At 39.5% G+C, this 21,873-nt stretch overlaps 1 protein-coding gene across 1 annotated transcript in view; it reads right to left on the bottom strand.

The window, feature by feature from the left end:
* The window catches only part of kiaa1549la (KIAA1549-like a), a 97,210-nt gene extending 78,936 nt beyond the window's left edge, over positions 1 to 18,274 (bottom strand). Inside the window, 1 exon segment of the mRNA XM_018704088.2 lies at positions 17,015 to 18,274. Within this exon segment, the coding sequence (XP_018559604.1) occupies positions 17,015 to 17,261 (247 nt within the window). The 5' untranslated portion in view covers positions 17,262 to 18,274.
* Positions 18,275 to 21,873: the final 3,599 nt, after the last annotated feature.

Here is a 21,873-nt window from a genome sequence, read left to right as displayed (position 1 = left end):
TTGAAAAGCTCAGCTACATCATTTTACACTGATGATGAAATTCAGCATTTTAATACTGCACTTTAAACAATTAAGGATTATGGTTTTGAAAAGCTGAGTACCTTCCTGTCTTTTTTTTTTTCAAACAAGATGCATCTAGTGAAATTACCCGCCACAGACACTCACATCCATGTGCATGCACACACACACACACACACACACACACACACACACTGATGTGCATTGTGTGTCTGCCTCTGGAGCCTTTAGCTCATGTAAAGCAACACACAACGGGACAAAAACTATTACATCATCTGCCTAAATCCATTTATACCAGCACACACACACACACACACACACACACACACACACACACACACAGTACAGCACAGACAGACTTAGAAGACAAGTTATAGAACAAGAAACAGACCCAAAGTCAAGAAAAACACACACACAAACACTAGTCCATCTCTTTTCATTCCCATAGACAACCTGCTGCTACTGAGGCCTCATTTACATGAGAACAGTTCTGTGATGACAGATGATGACGGGTCACCGTGGAAGTGTTCATATGAGTGCAAGTATACAATGAGGTGAATGGATGAATGCTGTTTGTCTTGTTTCTCTGATGATGTCAAAGGGTTTTAGGAAGCCTAAACCTTGTCTCAGCAACATTTCAACCAAAACACTGAAGGTTTCTCAAGAGACTCAACCATCAGTCAACATGATAGAACACCTGTATGGGACAGGAGGGAAGTGTATTTCTTTAAGTGCCGATGAATTTACAGCCTGTAAAGAATTTTCTAGTTTAAAACAAACAGGAAGCCCATAAAAATGCCAAGAAAGATATGAAACACACAATCTCACGGTTGAACTGTGGTCTATGAAGTCAATTTAGTGCCTCAGCAGGAAAAGACTTGGGGGGGAAATGGATTTAAGCAAATGTAACTTAACAATCACAGTGTAAACAGGGTATAATTAAAACAGAAAGTCCTGGCTGAGAAATGTTACTTGCTGAACAGCAGAGAGAAAATTTTAATGAAGTTTGACATAAAAAAAGAGGAATGACAGAATGGTGCAATTTTTGTAGCAGAACAGAGAACATGGAGGAAAGAGGAGTCTAGTGTATCAAGGGTCAGCACTGTTCACTTGAATCCTGGGGATCCTCAGAAACTGTATTTTCCAGCACCAGGACCAATCCTTGATGCTCAACCAAGCAACTGCAGGGTTGCTCAAACTGACCAAGCAAAAAAAGAGAGGCAGAGGAGTAAAACTAAAATGTTTCTCTAAGTTTTAGCAAATCTCTTACAATTCATAATGCATGTGTTAACACCATTTAAAAAAGCACACAATATGAAAGAACTTCATTTTAAACAGAAAACCAGTTGGTAGATCACATTTTTGTGAAAAACTGCAAAGAATATAATTATGTTGTATTATTGATTTCAAGTTCTTTTCTGCGTATTTGCATTTTAATTAGTGTTGCTTTGGTTTGTAGATCTGTCATAAATTTCCTAAAGAAATTAAGAAAACTTTTAAAGGATATAGCTGAAAGTTATTATTAAATTTACTTTTTGTGGGTTGTTCATTTGAAGATGTTGTGAAGTGTTGTATCACTTCTCTGCATGGTTTAAAGGCATTAAAGATGCTATGAAATACATTTTTATGACAAAAAAAAATTATGATCAACAATTCCTCTCAATTCTACAGGGTGTTTTAGCATATTTCCCCTCATTGTCTTGGTTTCACTGCTTGCCATCACCTTCCTGGTATCACTAGCTGGTGAACACAATGGACCATTAAACAGCCACAAATTTTCCTCAGACCAAAACAGAGTTAAAAAGAGATAAATATTTGTTCCTACATGCAAAAGATAGTTATAAACATGAACTCAAATGAATGCTAATGTCTCTTCAAATCTGCTGGATGTGTAAATAGGCAACTGATTCAGCACATCAACTTTAGAAGACAATAATATGTCAATACTGTGTTTGCAGCTTGTTGTCGTTGCCACCAAAAAATCAATAAATGTTGAACCATTTCTGTCTGTATGACCCACAAAATACCTGCCCTTGCCCTGTTTGCCCAAATTAAAGTCTGTTGGGGGGGGTATGGTCATCTTTTCTACACACACAAAATGACCAGTTGCTATGTTAGCAGTTAATACTTTAATTATCACTACTATCATTACTACTGCTGTATTACTGGCCTCACCTTACACCTTGAGTCCGGTTCTGCTCGAGGTTTCTGCCTCTTAAAGGAAGTTTTTCCTTGCCACTGTCTCCTAGTGCTGCTCATGGTGGATTTGTTGGGTCTCTCTCTGTAAATACCTGTTTTAAAGAGTACGGTCTAGACCTGCTCTATATGAAAAGTGCCTTGAGATGACTGTTGTTGTGATATGGCGCTATATAAATAAAATTGAATTGAATTGAAAATTGAACCAGTCAATTTGTCCACTGAGCATCATACACCAGCTGAGTTAGAAAACAAAAACAGCCAAGATGCAGCTGACTGAATTAACAGCAGAAAACTGAATTTCTGAGCACTGGGGGTTTCAAAAATCTAACTACATTTGGAAAGACAGTGAATGAAGGTTTAACTTGTTGAATAGGCTTTTACAGCAAAAACTGTAGAAATCGTAACTTTACAAACTACTTATATCTAAGCTGCAGCTGACAGTATTGACTTATACTCTTTCAGCAATTTCCCTCGGGATAAATAAAGTTTCTTGAATCTTGAATGAGCTCAGTGGTTAAGGATTCCTAGACCACTGGACACCCAAAAATGCTTCTTAGTGGCTTTTAATTATGCTCTGCATTCACACAACAGCACACACTGCAGTTTGTTTTATTTCAATTCTCAACCAAGGCTCAGTTTCTCCCCACTAATGGAGCTTGTATTCATTTTGTCTCTGTCTGTAAAACGAATTACTGCTTCACATGGTGCTGCAGGTGACAAGGTGATTTCAGACAGATAATGAATTCTGTAATACACTGAAAATGCATTGGGTTTTATGTTAATTTTTTTTGCAAAGGTGTAGTGTAAATACAACATTTCTCAATATTCATAATAGTGTATCTGTTATTGATATAAGATGCTATTTAACTGGGGAGAGCAACAAAAAGAAAACTTCAAAATTAGGACAAAACTGACAGTGATGGAAGAAGTATTGAGATATTTTATTTACGTAAAAGTAGCAACACATTAATGTACAGATGTTTAATTACAACTACGAATCCTCATAATTTTACTTATGTGGCAGCAAATCTATCCTTAAATATGCATTCATTTGTTTTTTTTTAATCCTCTTAGGGGCAGTATGACAAGCTGTGAACACAAGTAGTTGTGTTGTGGTGTATGTTAGCTAAAGGCTGCCTATACGCCTTGGGGTCTCGTTTCACTCTACCTGATGAATGTTCACTCTTCTTGTAGCTCTATTTTGGTCTCCACCGTCCTCTGAGAAAAATATCTGACTCTGACTGCTACATGCTCCACTATGTTCTCACTATGTTCTCTGCTGACTTGAACTGATCTTTACTGCTATAAACAGCTGCCTGCTGGAAATAATGACAAGCTGTGAGATGTGTGACAGACAGTGGTAGAAAGGCAGAACAATTTTGACCATATGCTGTTAAGTAGTTTCATCTACAGTGCATCATATTATTTAAGCCAAAGTAGCATAATGCAAATACTCAAGTACTTCAGCAACTGTATTCAAATAAAGTACTTAATTAGAACTTCATACTTAAGCATGAAGTGAGAAACTATAATTCATCAGTTCAAATCAGTTAAGGATTACATAAACACATTTGGCCAGATTGCAGTAGATAATATTCTGAGAGTTTGTTTGAAGTTTCATTTCAAAGTTTATTTTTATAAGGTGACATCAAGACATCAGGTACATTGTCTGAACTGAACTGTGATTCTTACTGTGTGTTTCTGTATGAGTATCGATGATTTTACTGTAATATTTGAGTCAGAAAAAACTATGCAATCTCTATACTATATTTACATTTCTACAACATGACCCATAAAGGTTATACTTTTATATGAAGAGTATATACTGCATGTATAACTTTGGTTTTAAATCAAGTCACATCAATCTTTTTTATTTAACAATGCTGTCTTGTGTTTGTCGGTTGGAAACTGACATTTTTTCTACTAAAGTGAAAAATGCCAAATTATTGAACAGCCATTTCCTCTAAAAAATGTCAGAAAGGAGGACAGGCCTCTTTGTAGTGTGACACAACACGTCCCCAACACACACACAGACACACACACACACTATACTATACACATTAACACACAGTAAGCTCAAAGCCCTAATTCGTTTATGAACTCCTATTAATTCAAGTACATGCTCAAAAAAGAACACATCACACACTTTTGTCATCACACAAGTGCGCACTCATACACACTCAGACACTCACTTGCACACTCAGACACACACACACACACACACAAATGCCTATGTGAAAGCACAATCAGAGTGAATTGTTCCAGCACTTTGACTGATGATTTTAAACACTGCATGACTGTGTATGTGTGTATGAGTCTGGACACAGTGGTTGTGTGTGAAGCAGTATTGATTTTCCAGTACAACATATGCCGAAACTGCTGCAGGACACACCATGTGACTCTGCATAAACCAATGAGTGAACTGAATGGATGTGATTGGCCCTGAAGGCTTCATGTGTGTTTGCCCTTACTGTGTCCCCTGTGGTGTGTGTAGCAGTGTGTGTATTTTATAGGTCACATATGGTGTCAGTACAAAGTGCCATTTCATTACTGATATTAGAAATCACAGTCATTAATCTGATTGAGTGCAGTCCTCCCTTCTAATTAGTTTCTACCCATTGTGTAACTGTCTGAACCATAAAATCATGCACATATAAACACAAGGTTCAACATCTTCACTGACAGTTTTTCCAGTTAAGAAGACATCAAAGTCATTGGGTGAGAGGTGGGGTACACCCTAGACAGATGCCAGTCCACTGCAGGGCCAACATATACAGACCAACAACCATTCACACCTCACTTTGGGTGAAAGGCAGGGTATACCTTGGACAGGTCTCCAGTCTATCACACCTACAGGCAATTTAGAGTCACCAGTTAACCTGCATGTCTTTGGACTGTGGGAGGAAGCTGGAGAACCCAGAGAGAACCCACACAAGCACAGGGGGAACATGCAAACTCCACACAGAAAAGCCCCGGGTGAACCGGGGTTCAAACCCAGGACCTTCTTGCTGTTAAGCGACAGTGCTAACCACTGCACCACCATGCTGCCCAGCATACAGTTTCCGAACACCTAAACTAGGTCTTGAACAGCATGATTATGCACCACTATGAATATTTTATGTAGATTTTTTTCCTCTGGGCAGGTAAATAGACATCAGAGTGTGTGGGGAGGTCAGAACCACGCGAGATGACTTTGATTTACCCAGGGGGAATAATTACCTTCCCCATCGAAAGCAATTGTTCCGTTTACACAGCAATGCAACTTCGGTTCACCAGACAGATATAATGAGGAAAACAAGCTGCAATGTGGAAATGGATTCATTTAATTGCAACTGATTCCTTGGACTTTGACTAACCACAAATTAAGAGATTTGAACTGAATGCAGAGGAATGAATTATACTATTTCAAATATTCTGTTGTCATTTGAGCATTTACACAATATAATTCATAATTACATTCTTAATTACACTTTGTCTGTCATTCAAACATTCTATGGCCTGAATTCCCCTGGTTTTGAAGGCACTTAGGTTTAGCTGCTATTTACATGCACTGAGTGTGCTGGATTATAAACCAAAATCCTGGCTGAAGTCAAACTCAGAATAAGCTGTTTATTTACATCTTCATATTCCCATCAAAAATGAGCAAAGAGAATATTTCAAACATCACTATGCCAACAGAAGAGACATACTGCAATAAACATTAGCTTATCTAGTGAAAAAAGTAAGGTTATTTTAGGCTATTATCACAATATTACAGCTGTTATATCATCATATTCAGAGTGTTATGAGTTTTTATTTCTTATCTGACAATGACATATTATCAAGTATTTTCCAAATAATAGTAGTAGGAATTACATTCAAGCTGGCTGAGCAGGGCACAGTTTATGTCAGTGCAGGGCTGCTTTGGGGCAGCAGAAACAAGCACTGACATATTATCACCAAATACATTTGATATGGTTAACTTGTTCTGTTTTGGTCTCCACCAACTCCTGAGGTAAATATCTGAATCTTCAGCTATTAAATGCTTGATAGTATGATTTTATAACTGACCAGCAGTTGAACTTTTTTATTAGTTTCCATGTTCTGTACAATAGTTAATTCGATAATCAAAAGTATGTATGATATGTTAGTATGATAGTATGATGACCAGAGGTCATGTTAGCACTATAGGATGATTATTTGATATGTCTTATCTTTGACTACAGTTCGAACATGGGACATGACCTATATATATATAAAACAATGTATCTTGTGTTATTTGTGTGACTTCTTGGGCTATATATACTCTAAGTTCTCTGTGTGTCGTCGTCAGTCTTTCTGGTTGCATGAGAAGACTGTATTTGATCCAGTACCGATAATAAAGTGCCTTCATGAAGATTTGATCAACTACAGAGTATCTGTGCCTATCCTTCTCTATGTGTCCTCTCAAAGAAATCTGCCTTACAATGCTCCACTATCTCAGCTACTTGCTAACTTTGTCTGCTATTTGGTGCAGTGTAGGTAGTGTACATTGGATATGTTAGAATCTTTTTTACTGAAAACAGATGACTCTTGTTGGAAACTATGCTAAGCGACAATACTGAACCAAAACAGTAAAGTTGCAGGCTGTAAAGCCAAAACAGTGAGCTGAAAGATGCTAACACGCCAAAGCTGAATATTTTGAAGAAACCAATGTTGATGGTTTGTAGGTGACTGGATGCAGACAGTGGTCTCCTGTGGCAAAATCAATTTTTTTTGCCCAAGCATCAACCATCATACAGCCTCATTAAGGAGGGGTATGACAAAGTCATGCTGCTTTTGCCTTTGCTCTTGAGAAGTGTCTACATCATATGCAGTGACACAGGAGGTCAATTCTCAGATCATTGTATGTATTGAAACAAACAACTAACACTATCATTTGTGTTTCTGTCCTCATCAGTCTTTTTATTACAATTTTGTTTTTATAGATGACACTACAAAAATAATAAGTTAAGTAAGAACCAAGTTTACCATTTGATGGTAGCTTAGGCAACAGTCACCGTGAAGCTTAATGAAGAGGATGTGAATAAGATCTTTGCATAGGATTAGAAAATGCAGCTATTACACACTCAACTGTGACTTCAAGGCTACATGGCACATCAGACACGAATGGAAAGACACCTGGCCAGACAATTGTATACACACACACACACACACACACACACACACACACACACACACAGTCGTGAGCAGCTGCAGTGATACATGGTACGTTGAAGGAGAAGAGGCCAAGCAGCTATAAATCTTTCTCTCTCCCAGTCGGCCCTTAAGAAGCAGAGGCTGATTAAACTTTCATTCTGTCTCTTGCTTTATTTTCCTCTTTCCCCTCTTTTCTTCTTCAGATGCTACTGTAGAAACAAACCCCTGCTGCTGTTGGCGTGTTTGAAGGCTGACACAACCTCCTGTGGGTACAAGGAACCGATCTGGCTGAAAAGCCTCAACCCTACAAGTTACATCTGAACAAGTTGATTCTTTGTACAGTCATCACAAAACAGGATTGCATGTTCTGTGTCCTGGAAGATTTTGGAAGCTGCCGAATTTGAGTTGAATAGTGGAAAAAACTTGAAACTGAGCAGATGATACAAAGACATCCTGAAGACAGACAGACAGAATGGTGGAGTGAGTCACTGTCCCTTGTGGTTTCTGAAGGCAAAACCCAAATCAGTGTGACTGTATAAAAGAACAGCTGAGAGTTCAAACAGAAGCAATGTACCTAATGTTTATTTCACATAATTTCAGTGACAGGAAAAAGGAAAAGACATCTTCTTGTTCACAGGTCCTGAGGCTGAAGGCAAGAGCACAGAAAAATCATTCAAGGAGCCTCGCTTTCAGAGAAAATTCAGTTCTTACAGGCAAAAGGCTTCAGCTAAGGCCACACTGTATGAAAAGCAAACTTCAGACCTTGAAGAGAGAAAAAGAACTGAGCCTTTCTTCAGCTTCAGCTACCTATTGTATATAACTGAAATCTTTGGTTTGCATTTCTCTAAATAGACAGTCATTACGGCAGTGATGATGAGCAGTGCTAATGATGGTGATGATGATGATGGTGCTGCTATCAAATGAGTGTCATGCTTTTGTCATGTTTTCTTCACAAGCTAAGATGAGTCAGGAAGTCAGCTTCTGTCACTCCCTCTCTTTCTGTTTTTTCCTCACACTGTCAGTCTTTTCCACATTTGATGGTTCCTGTCTCTTCGCTTCATATTTAACCAATCAGGAAATGAAACTTGCTGTCTGCTGCTGCTGCTGTCTTTCAACACTGTCATTCAGGTATCCACGCATCCACCCCATCTGCTCCAGGGACATTTCCAATTCTGGGCTTGACACTTCATTCCCTCAGTTGTCATCATCAGGGACAACACCACCTCATGAAAATCATTTCATGATGGGGTCCCACCAAAACCCTTTCTTGTCAATTCAATCAGGCAACTAGACACAAACTTTCCCTATTGCTGAACAATTCTCTCAACTCACTGTTATGAAATTGATTTTCTGACCTTGAAAAATCACTAATGGGATCTGGAAACAAATTTCCATTAGTGCCATTTCAGCTATGAAATAATGACTGACATTTTACATTTGGATCATCAACTACATTTTCTCAATTGTTCCTTCTGTCCATCATTGTTCATATTTTTGAGATGCTGCTCACTGAACATAGCAAACAAGAATGAAAAGATAAAGCGCAAATGTCTGTAGTATTGACCCACTGTCTACAAAAGTATAAGCTCAAAGATTTCTGGGTTTGAACCCTGGTTCAGCTGAGGCTTTTCTGTGTGGAGTTTGCATGTTCCCCCTGTGCTTCCTCCCACAGTCCAAAGACATGCAGGTTAACTGGTGACTCTAAATTGCCTGTAGGTGTGATAGACTGGAGACCTGTCCAAGGTATACCCTGCCTTTCACCCAAAGTGAGCTAGGATTGGCTCCACCACCCATGACCCTCAAAGGCTAAGATAATGGATGGATGGATGATTAAATTCTCCTTTGCTGTGGGCTCAAAGATTGATACTGTTTACTGTTACCTTCTTCTTTATTTCAAATATATATATATATATATATATCTGAAAGATTCCAAACACACAGGTGTTTGAGTTAATCTAGCTGGTTAGACCTCAGGTTGTAGCTGGGTTGAGCTCTGATGGGAATAACATGAGGTGTACTAACAGGCCATTCTCACAACAAACGTTTAAACTTGTCATAGTAGGAAAAGTACAGGTGTAACTTTAATGGTAGTGTCCCAGTAAGCAATGACAGTGTTACACTGAGCCAACATGAACAATAATGATGCCCAAAGACTGAAGCAGCTCAATGAAATTCATTCATTTTGTTATTTACTGCCATGCTTCTCCTACTGTGACTCATCAAAGGTCTTCTATGAGAAAGGCCTGAAAGATAAACGTCTGAGGGACATACTCTACACAACATTGCAATGATATCCTTCTTAGTGGAGGCCATAAAATTTGTCCTCTACCCTCGTAGTCTCTCAATTTAGACTACAAGGGTGTAAAACTGGAGGGAACAGCCGATGTTTTAGATGTCCATTCTGTGAATTCTCTATGGACACAAAAGGTGTCTACACTTCACAGTCCACATTGCATGACCCTAAACAGATTCTATGCAATGTGTACTGTGTGCATATGAATGCACTCTGAACATAAGAAGTGTTCTCATGCAAAGAAGCTTTATACCGTAAAAGTGCTCCTGAAACACACACTGACAAGGAAACATGCAACCTCTCAGAGACCCAGCAGATTAGAATCATACGAAGTGTAGATAATTAGGATTTACAGTATTTACAATCTGCATGCAAAGTCCCTCTTGTTCTCTCATTCCCCCTTTGAGTCTCTCTCAATATTCCACAACCAAACATACACACATACACACACTCACACATATTCCAGAAATAGATGATTAACTCTGGAGTGCAGCGGAGCGAATATTGCGAATGTTACTCTGATGAAACTGAGTGTTGCTGTGTATGTGGGTGTGTGTTTTCATGCCATTATGTGTGTAATAGAGGCAAAAAGGCTAAGGTACGTAACGGCTCAAATAAGAACACCGTCAGAGATGTTTAGCTTGGTTAGTTTGGTCTCCACATTGTGGTTTGAGCCAGGGCCATAATGAAGATGAAGAGCTGTGTCATCATCATCATATCATTAGAGTTTATCTAACTCTGGCTTGCATAATGATGCTGCTTCTCTGTGTTTCTGCCTGGCAACAGTGAGTCCACAGCACTGCCAGTAAAAACACTTAAAATGACAACATGACAGCCTACCTGCAGTGAAGGAGACTCTCTGAGGTACAGATGCAACATAAACAAAAAGGACTGACACTATGAGCAGATGGGGCTGTGGTAAAAAAGCAATGAGCATTTTACTGTGACAAATCTCTTTCTCACAGCACATTAAATCATCACTGGTGTTGATTACATAATCAATTTTCCACTGCCGTTTACTGTTCTCATGATTCTGGTTTAAATGTGTTTCATATGTAAAAGCCAAACTTCCACCAGATTCCATTTTTTTCTTGTTGGTGGGCAGAGCTCCAGCAGTGCATAATCAAAGCAGCACAGAGAAGTGCAGCCTAGCAGAGTGATGCAAAATGAGCCACTGCTGCTTTAATGCTGAGAATGTGTGGGGATGATGCAGCGCTCATTCCCCCATCCTGCCTCTGGGACCACATGGCAGGATCTTTGGCCTTGGACTGATTCCAGCAGAATCCTTCTAGATGTACTGCCACACCTCTGCTCACCTGAGCTCTTCAGACACAGGGAAAAACTGAGAGACAGCTGATGTCTGAGCATTAGCAGCTGCCATAAATTAAAGCTTAAACATGAAACTTTTATGCTCGAGGCAATAACAGTATTGATAGCCCTGCCCTTCTTCCTTGCTGTCAGGTTTCTGCTCCACCCCCTGTCAAATGCAGCCTATCTACAATAAGAAAGCAACACTGAAAATCACTGTGTTTAAAACATTTAGTTTGACTTTGTTTTAGCTCATTTTGTCCAAACTATTAAAAACACTAAGCTAAGCTTTGTCCTCCAATAAATTTGATGATTATTTCATCATTTAATGCAGTTGAGATGAAGATGAAAAGAAAACAGGATATTTATTGTTAATACCAGGAAAGGCAATCCAGACTTTCATAATCTGCCACCAAGTGGATCCTGGCATCATCCACTGTGCTGTGTGTGAGCGTCAGATGGTTCTAAAGGTTTGAGAACATGGTGAGGCTTGCAGTAGTTTCACAATAGTTTAATCATAAATCACAAATGTACATGAGTAAGATCTGAGTTGGCCTGTATATTTTAAAATAGAAAAGTGCTAATGGAATAGCTGCTATCTCAGCACAAACACATACACAACAAACATGAAATTAAACCTTTGAGAAGGACCATCTGTGTCACCAGATTCCCCTGTCTACAAAGTTTCCATACAGGTGGTGAAGTTTGTTTTTATGAATTCCAGCTTTTCCAGGAAGTAACATATCTATCTTTCCATCTTTCAAATCTCTGAATAAACAGTGATTATAAATGAAGCCTTTGGGCACTGTGGTTCTTGATTATCATTACTCATTCAGGAGTAAAAAGTGCATTTATAGGGAGTATCTTCCACCACAGACTGATGCACAGTGTATACTGGACTGACTCAAAATGAAGTACTGTGTATGTTCACAGCAATGAACCAATCAGATCAACTGTGATTTTTTTCTCTTCTTTCTGTTTGTATAACAATGAACCTCTATAGCACAGAGGAATAAGACAGGCCATGAAACAAAGACTCAGCTGCAGGTAACCATAGCAACAGTCCTGATGCTTTAAGCTATCATGTTACTCCAAAACAACTGGGCAATCATGAGTTTTTCTGTTTTGTTTTCTTCAGTGAACGGAAACAACACTGTCCTGAGACAGAAAATAACAGAGTGAAAGGGCACGTGTGTTTCTGCCTTACCCATTAATGTTGAAAACAAACTTGGAATCTTTTGTGCTATTGCTAACATTGTTATTTATGGCCCATGAGTGCTGGCTATATCAGGGAATGAAAACATCACTTAGCTAGCAATGTGCTTTATTTTCCAATGTTTGGTGACGTACTCTTCTTAATACATGGTTTGACACTAAATAAGTGGAGCAGAAGTGAACTGTGGCTTCAAGAACTTTTTGGGATTGAATCTCGGAAATGTTATTTACTTCAGCACTGATGAGAACACAGCGGAGCATGTGCCACCATTCATTCAATTTGTCAGAGTTTCTAAACCAGTGAACTGAGTGGTCATGTGTGAGCAAAAATCCTTATGAAGCCAAGTAACTGACATCAGATGAAGCAGGTTGTAGTACAGCAAGTGTTCTCATCTGTCATAAAGCATCAGAGTCTCCAGAGGAATCAAATCTGACAGTCTCCATTCATTAAAAATGAGCACTGTGCTTAAGTGCACCATGAGCCTTGTGGAATTTACCACAGTTATGAGTTAAATCTACTAAAAATTGACATTTGTAGGAGAATACACAATAAACTTATCTCCTTTCACATTTCATAAAACTATTTCATTATATTTATAGACTTTATCCTTTTGATAAATGTGTTACACAGCTTTGTCTCCAGCTTTAACAGGATTTAATAGTGCAACAGCCCTGAATATCCTGATCACTGTTCACTGATATAAATATGTGTGTGATTGTATGGCTGTAGAGCAGCAGCATGTATAAAACTCTATCTCGGTGCCAAACTTCACTTTGAGCTGAAATTGTATCAACCCTGCCACCACATTTACATTCATACTGATCAGCTGCTCTCTCTTGTATAGACAGGTAACACAACAGCTAGAACATTCTTAACATTGCTTTCCCTCTGATGAGATGCATCACAAGATACTTTTTTTGGGTACAGACACAAAACTGAGCACTTACTCTCAGAGCTCTGATCCTCAGCCAGCTCCCCCACTCCCAAGAACCACAGGAGACAGAAAGAAGCCAGGCTATACTGTACCTAATCAGCACAATCAATCACTTAAATTGATGACACAGATAAATGATCAGCAGAGGATTTATCACTGGCTTTGTGGACAGCCATTCAGTTCCTCACAGTTCCACCCAGACTCCAGGGGTTTGTCTGATTCCTCCATTTAAGGCCAGGAAAACAAGTAAACATGTCACCTTATGCACCTTATGCAGACTGTAAGAAGACGAATCATCAAGTAGTATGTCATTTTTGGTTTTTGAAAATCTTAGCACATTTAGTCTGTTTTATATCGCCCATAATTTTCCGTAAAGGAGAAATGGGTCTGGGCTCTTGTGAGTTAGTTGCATCACCAGCATCAGAGCAATCAAGAATTTGAGACACTCATTTGTCAGTTTTAAATTTTGACCTCCATGACCAGTGTCTCTTTTACACAAATATTAATTTTATGATGGAACACATCACTTGTTCTCAGTTTTCCTTATAATCAGAATGGTGTTTATGGCCGCGTATCAAATTAAAACACGTTTTGAATGTGTCTGGAGAATAATAGTTGTAGAAAAGTGTCACTGTCAAAAACCAAATCTGCCGTGGATAAATTTGAAGGATTATCAGTTTCATAACATCCTGAGACAGAATTTTACAATTCAGGAAATCTAGAATTTTGGTCATCTATGAGGGTTTAGTTATTATTCTCAGAGCTTATTATTTATAGCTTTTCCAGGTAAACAGTAAAATTACAGGGTTAAAACTACATGTGATCAGAGTGCTTTGACAGATGCTGTTGTAACAGTCCTTGCTGTGAATATGAAATGTATTGAAAGTGAAAATGTATTCACCTCTGTTGCACCAGGGTGATGGCAGAAATCTCACATATCTCAAAACCCAGGTAGATAAAACAAAAATGAACTGCATGGCCAGAAAATATTTTCCAGGTAAGTGATGGAATTGGTGCCCTATAGCAAAACTCGGGAAAACAGTAAAGTCGAAGTATTTTGAAATATACCAAATAATGATGCGCTTGTTTTGTTTTGAGTTTTGAATCCAACACACCACTTTCCTTCCTGTGCGCTTTTGCCCCTTCCTTAATATTTAGTTCTGCTCGTGCCAAGATGAGAGGAAGAGAAAGGTAAAACAAATTCAGCTGTTAAGAAACACTTTGGTTTCAAGGAGTCTGATGAGGAACAACAAACAATTCTGTGCAAGATTTGTTACACAGTGGTGTCTGCACCACAAGAACAGAGAAAAGTAAAAGCCTCCTCTACAACACAGTCACCAGTTAGGGTATGGTGTTTCCAAAGTCAATAAGTAATCATGTTAAATACCTGTGTGCAATTATGATTTCTGTCATAATTGAGCAGCCCCTTTAACAACTGCACCATTAGACTGATAGAAACTGAAAAGCTGCGAGAGGCTGTGTTGTGCTGTTGTTTTTCCCTTCTGTTACAGATTTATGGGGGAAAGATGAAAGCAAGAGACAATCTATCATCTTGCAACTTGCCTGTGTTAATTTTGAACACATCAGAAACTAGCTGTAGTCCAATCTCTTAATCTTCCTTTACTCCCCAGAGCCCTCTAGACACTACTGGTTAATCTGAACTACAGCAAGACTGCTGTCATGGTACGTGTGTCTAGTACAGAAAGAGGTGAAAAAGGGTCACATACACAAATTATGCTTAATTCTAAGAAAACAACAATATGTGGTGAATAACTCGGAAATGACCAGAAAACAGCAGCTGGAAGTGGAAGGTCTGAGTTCAGGTCAAACCTAACACATTTCCCAGTGCTTTAGAGAACCTTTTCTCTCCAGTGGTGTGTCATCCAACGCTGATTATTAGGCAACAGACTCTAACCTGGCACTTACTCAGATGTTATTTCAGTCCCTGACAGACAAACACAGACACACAGTGAGAAAAGCACTCGATGCTGATCTGTTCCCATGGTAACACAGACCCAATAGATCTCAGCTACTGACTGAGGAAGAAGATCTCTGTAGACCTATTAAAGTAGACATATACACACACACACACATACATGTACTGTATGTGTCCATAGACAGAAATGCCTGAAATACACACACACACACACACACAAATCACACACACCATCAGCTAGGCATCAGCCCCCAAAACATCTTTTTCTGGTTATAAATGGAGATGGAGGATGGATACCAAAAATAATAGTTATGTTTTTTCTCTAAAAAGACCTGAAGCTGCTGAATGCTCGAGTAACCAGGTAGGAGAGAGAGTCAAATTTCCCCAAGCCATGCTATGGGAAACACTAGCTTTTAAGTGGCACAGCAGGATGAAACAAACGAGGATATGTTGAGATCGAGTGGGATGATTTGCTCAGATCTAACTGGGGAGGCTGGACAGATAAATGTCTTTTTCCAAATACTTTGGCTTTTCCATATTCTGGATCTCTACATTCATTCTCAAATCTACGCTCAACAAAGGGTCTGCATTTAATACATTTGCTTATCATAGAGGCCAGTATTTCATTATTTTCTCATTTGAAATTTAATGAGAGAGGTTCAAGTGGTATGAGAGCAGTCTACTGACTCCTGACCTGAGTGAGCAGTCAGCAGTCATATTAATTAATCATACAGCAGAGCCATAGCATTCGCTTATCCAGATCTTCCTTGGTTTTGTCCTCCAGTTACTTCAGTTTTAGAAAAAAACAGAAGGAAGACATCAAAAGCGTTTTTTAAAGTGATCTGGAACTTCTGAGTGTTGGCACAAAATTGTGTTTAGCATAAACACTGGATGTTGCTCATTAATGCTATCAGCTATCACAATGGATGGAAGTACAACCTCCTTCATTTAATCACTGAGACTGTGAGGTGTGAATACATAGCCATTTGAATGGAGAAAGATGGTTTTGTTATTTGGGTGAATTGACTCTTTAAAGAATTGACCTGCTTGAACAATCTGATTCCAGATGAATCTCTGCTGCATTTACATCTAAATTATGTTCATCTCTACTTTTATTTCTACTTGATCATCCTTTCAATTCAAAATCAAAATGAAATTAGTGATTAACAGTGACGTCAGAAGGTTGGTTAAGTTGGGAACCTTCCAGTGCTTTAGAACACATGGAATCATAATGTCTAGTCAGCAGTCCATTAGCCTGATATGTGTTCCTTTACACAAATATTCAAACATTAGTCAAGTGATGTAAAAGCATGACCTACGGTTCTGTTGTCAGTGTTTTAGAAATAACGTTACAAAGTCTACATGAATTCTTGGTCAAAGCAAGAAGACGGAAATACGTGACCGTCTGCGCCGCTACTTCTGTGTTCTCCATGGATGGAGGTCCTGATTTACATTTCCACTTTCCGTTCGTTCACAGCGCGCTGCGCTGCGGTCCGGCTTGCGCTCCGAATGCGTGTTTAGGGTCGTGAAATCGCTTATAGGCCTTATGTGCTGCTATAGCGATGGTTTACATACAAAATGAACATATATAAAATGCAGTCAGACAAAGTAATTCAATTAATGAAAGTATATAAGCTATGAGAATAACAACAAAACCCTCATAGATGACCAAAGCGGACGCATTAAAATGACTGCCATCGTGTACAACACAGCTGTTGTTTTAACAGTAACAACGTCTGATGAAATATTCCACACGCTCGTCTTCACCCAAACTGCATGATAAAGACCTTCATTCATAATCAGATGAATCGAGGCAGCTTGAGATTACAACTGGAATCAGAGCATTGAGCAGCAGGCTGCTGCTCGTCCGTTGTTGATGGTGTGTTTGTATGGCTATAAGGAATAAAGGGCCACTCTTACAGGTTGGATCGTAACGCAGCATCAATGACTTACCATCAGCGGCCAAGGAGCTCTGCATCATCAGCATCAGCACTGCGCCGATGATCACAAGCCACCGGGCCATCATCCCACTCAGCGACCGTTTCCTCTTCCCGTTCCTCGGCGTGCAGACGGCCACCATCCCTGCATCCGGGATCCATGCCGTCGGAGAGGCAGAGCAGGGGTCTTCTTTAACATTTATCCCTCCGACCCCGAGGCCACTGCTGCCGCTGCTGGAGAGGAGCGCATGTTTGGGAGCCATTGGTCAACCAATTAATCCTGAATGGAAAACATCTAACGGCTCTGCTGTGGTGAAAGGCATCCGATCAACCTGTCCCCGATGCGGACAAGCAGGGCTCCGCTCTCCATGAGCCTGATGGAGGCTGTGAGGGTCGATCAGGAAACAAAGAGATGTCTTTTTATTCCTTTACGCGTCTCACCGTGTATGTTTCTGTGTGCAGGCGCGTCTGATGTCCCTACTGCGACCGCAGAGCGCTCTCCATCTCTGCTGGCAGCTGCGTCAATGTACGGTTACAATACCGGAAACAGCTGATGCTGCCTTCAAAATAAATGCGTAAGATTTATCTGGAGGCACATCTGGCGTGGTGGCGTTAAAGGGGCACTCCATCGATGTCTGATGTCTGAGAGTCTGGAGCTTTAAATCTGAAACAGTAACCTGAGATGATGTCGACACATTTCTAACACATTTCTAAACTAAAGTTGTTTGTAAAGTTGTCTCACAAAAGACATTATCAAGTTGCATCATGGGAAATGTGGCCAGTATTTTGGGCGCTTGATCAAGCAAAATCAGAATATCTCAGCTGTAACTGTAGTATTGATGTTTTGTTAACAGAATCAATATAACCTGTAATAACAGTCTAAACTTCAGTGTGTGGGAACACACCAAGAAATGTGGAACAGCTAACAAGACCATGTTTGTGTTTTCTTACAGTACAGTGACATAGCATACAGTGAAAGGAAACTCATTAGATAGAAAACATATGTATGTCCCTAAATGGCACAGATGTAGGATAAAGGTCATGAGCTCCTGCAGGCTATTTGATTATTTGTTGTTTAAGGCCCATGGTTCCGACTCAGATGTTTCTGTGTAGGCTTATTAGTAATGATGATCATGTCTGTGTTTCTGTGTGGAGTATATATGATCTCAGCAGCTTACCCCAGTGTCCTATGTTGATAAATAGACTAGAGAAATGTCTCTGCACTGAAACATGTTTGTACCCTAATTAAAACCTTTAACATCAATTCAGTGGCACTTTTTCCTGACTAACTCACATGTGCTCATTTTCTGAGAGCATCGCTCTTTTTTCTCTCTGTTAGTGAAAGCTTTCATTTCAATGGCTTGACTGCCTAACTTCCGGTCTTGTTTTGGCCAATCGTGTCCTACTTTACGAAGCTTCTATCAGGTAGAAACAGCCTGCGTGTTTGGTATAATTATGTCTAAAACCGACAGGAACAAGCTGCTCTAACGGTCAGTAATCCCCACCTCCACACACTGAGATGTGACACGACACTACCTGTGTCTTTCCTTCCTCTTTAACGGAGCCTGGCGCTCCGCATCATCAACTGAAAATCAAGCCAGTCAGTGACGCCAGCGCCGCTCTGCTGTGAGATGTGTTTATGGCAGATTTGAGTTCAGCAGGAGGCAAGCGGCCGTGGTGGGAGCTGGGGGCCGTGTCACTCTGTGATCAGCCACTGAAGAAGGATGACAGGCACACCGGGGAAATATACTCATCGTTAGACCTGTTCCCATTGTTCCCAATTTACTGTAAAAGAAAAAACGGTGAAATGTTTGTCGTGCTGCTGGAACACCCTGCAGGACCCTTCATGTGTAAACACGGTGCTGTGTCATCACATACATTCACCTGAACACGCGCAGAGGGAGGCCTGTGAGAAGTTATTAACGACTTGTTTGCATATATTTGTAGCGTCTGAAGTTCTACATATGTTTTTGCTCTCTTAAGAATGTTTGAAATTCCATGTATGTTTTTCTAGTCTTTGGGTTCATGTTTAGGTTAACAGCCGTGAAAGTACATTTGTGAACGTAAATCTGTAAGTGTTAGTGATAAGAGTCCTCCCTCTTTGTTTTTAGAAATGTAAAGGCCAGATGCTTCCTATAGATCATGAAGACAGCTAACATACAGTTGCAAGAAAAAGTGTGAAGCCTTTGGAATTTCAGGGTTTGCTGCATTAATTTCTCCTAAAATGTGATCTGATCTTCATCTAAGTCAAGGGTATTGACAAATATAATGTGCCTAAAATAATAACAAAAAAAATTCTGACTTCATGTTTTTATTGAGAGCAACCATAAAAACGTCATAGTGCTTAGTGGAAAAAGTATGTGAATCCTTGAATTAATGACCTCAAAAAAGCTAAGTGGAGTCAGGTGTTAGCATACCCGGAGTCTTGTTAAGAAAATTAAGAAAGGTGTGGCCTAGAACTACTTTGACTGATAAAACACTCAACTTTTTGAGTTTGCTCTGCACAAGAAGAATACGCTTATGTGAGCCATGCTTCACCAAAAAGTTTTCAGAGGATCTACGATCAAGAATTGTTGATTTACATAAAGCTGGAAAGGGTTATAAAGTCATTTCAAAGACTTTAGAAATTCACCAGTCTACAGTTAGGAAAACAATCTACAAATGGAGACACTTTGGGACTGTGGCTACTCTACCAAGAAGTGGGCGCCCAGTCAAAATGACCCCAAGAGCACAATGAAGACCCATCAATGAGGTAAAGAAACAACTCAGAGTGACAGCCAAAGATTTGAAGGCATCATTGGAGCTGGCTAACATCTGTGTTCATGAGTCTACAGTACGTAAAACATTGAACAAGCAGGGTGTCTATGGCAGGACACCATGAAGGAAGCCGCTGCTTACTAAAAAGAACATTGCTGCACGCCTGAAGTTTGTGAAAGAGCACATTGACACTCCACAGCGGTATTGGCAAAATGTTTTGTGGACTGATGAAACTAAGATTGAACTATTTGGAAAGAACACGCAGCACTACATCTGGTGTAAAAAGGGCACTGCACATCATCATGAAAACATCATCCCAACCGTATGGTGTAGTAGGTGGAGGAAACAACATGATTTGGGCCTGCGTTGCTGCATCAGGGCCTGGCCAGCTTGCAATCACTGAGGAGAAGATGAATTCCCAAGTGTATAAAAAAATTCTTCAGGATAATGTGAGAATGTCTGTATGTCAGCTGAAACTCTGTAGAAGTTGGGTGATGCAACAGGACAATGAACCAAAACACTGGAGCAATTCCACAACAGAATGGCTTCAGAACAACAAAATCCACCTTTTGGAGTGGGCCATCAAAGATCAGGAGATGAAGACATAACAAACAGAAGACAAATTCCTCCTGAATGATGTGCAGGTCTGATCCACAGCTACAGGAAGCACCTGGTTGAGGTTATTGCTGCCGGGGGGGGTCAACCAGCTATTAATTCAAAGGGTTCACTTACTTTTTCCACTACCATTTTGAATGTTAAATGAGTATGTTCAATAAAGACATGGAAGATCAAAAAAAAATTGTGTTATTATTTTAGGCACATTACATTTGTCAATACCCTTGACTTTGATGAAGATCAGATCACATTTTAGGAGAAATTAATGCAGAAAACCCTGAGATTCCAAAGGCTTCACATACTTTTTCTTGCAACTGTATATATGTTGATGCTTAGAGCTGTTAGAGAGAGAGATCCATATTGGCTCAGATCCTCTCACAGGCTACTGCAGTGCTTGTCTTGATGCTGGACTTCTTTGTAATAAACTTCTATATACAAGTAAGACAGTGTCAGCGGAGACCTCTTCATCATCTTCACATTATTACCATCGAATATACCACATATTTCAAATTACAAAGAAAAGGTTACCATTCAGTTAACCGACGTTCACCAAATACCGGCCATATGCAGACTGTAGTAAATGTCTAATTGATCTAAGATCAAGATAGACTTTATTTATCCCACTTGTGGGAAATTCACGTTACAGCAGCAAGAAACAAGGGTGACCAAGATAGGAGAATAGAAAAATAAATAAATAAATATATATATATATATATATAATATAGAAAGGCACAGAAGTAACAAAGTGAAAAAGTTAAAGTGCAGCAATTAGCATTGGCAAAAAAAGTCTCTGTAATAAATAGAAAAATGTGTTGTGAAATGTCGTAAATATATGAGAAATGGAAATAATCATTGAGGTAGATGAAAATTTCTAATTGACGCTTAGTCAACCCAGGACTCCAGCACCTGTTAACGTATCACCAAGAAGGCTTGAATAGTTCTCCAGGAGGAGTCAAACACCAATCTGTGACATTCAGTGAAATGGCTCGTTATTTACTTTCTCAGTAGTAGTGGGCGGGCAACGGATTACTGTTGGGCTATTGTAAACTGAAATGATGCAGGGAAATTGTTCACCAGTGATAACTTACAATATTTCTCATCCCATTTGAGTATTGACTGTTGACCTGTGCACAAAGTGGCTTCAATTCTTCTAATGTGCATTGGCTACTGATGACGTGATGAAGGTTGTCCAGGTCGGCCGACGTTGGATTGTTGACTGGAGAGCACCTTGATTTGATGGGTCCTCATCAAAAGGTTCGCTTGGCTTATCATGGAGTATCAGCCAGCAAAGTCAGATTTTCAAATATTGTCAGTGGTTTCGGTGCTGGTATAGCCCAGCTGTGTTTTTTTTTTCTCCAGAAATGTGATCATCACTGTACAGTTCATTTCATTGGGTACATAAAGAGGTCACTTTGTATGTAGCTGTCTCATTTGGAGAGAAAGTTTATTTCTAAATGTTTCAGAATTATCAATATCAAATTACTTTTACGTCACATGGATGGA

The sequence above is a fragment of the Lates calcarifer genome, linkage group LG10 (assembly GCF_001640805.2).
Source record: "Lates calcarifer isolate ASB-BC8 linkage group LG10, TLL_Latcal_v3, whole genome shotgun sequence".
Lineage (NCBI taxonomy): Eukaryota > Metazoa > Chordata > Actinopteri > Centropomidae > Lates > Lates calcarifer.
Note: the sequence above shows the minus strand (reverse complement) of the source record. Positions and strands in the feature narration are given on the sequence as shown.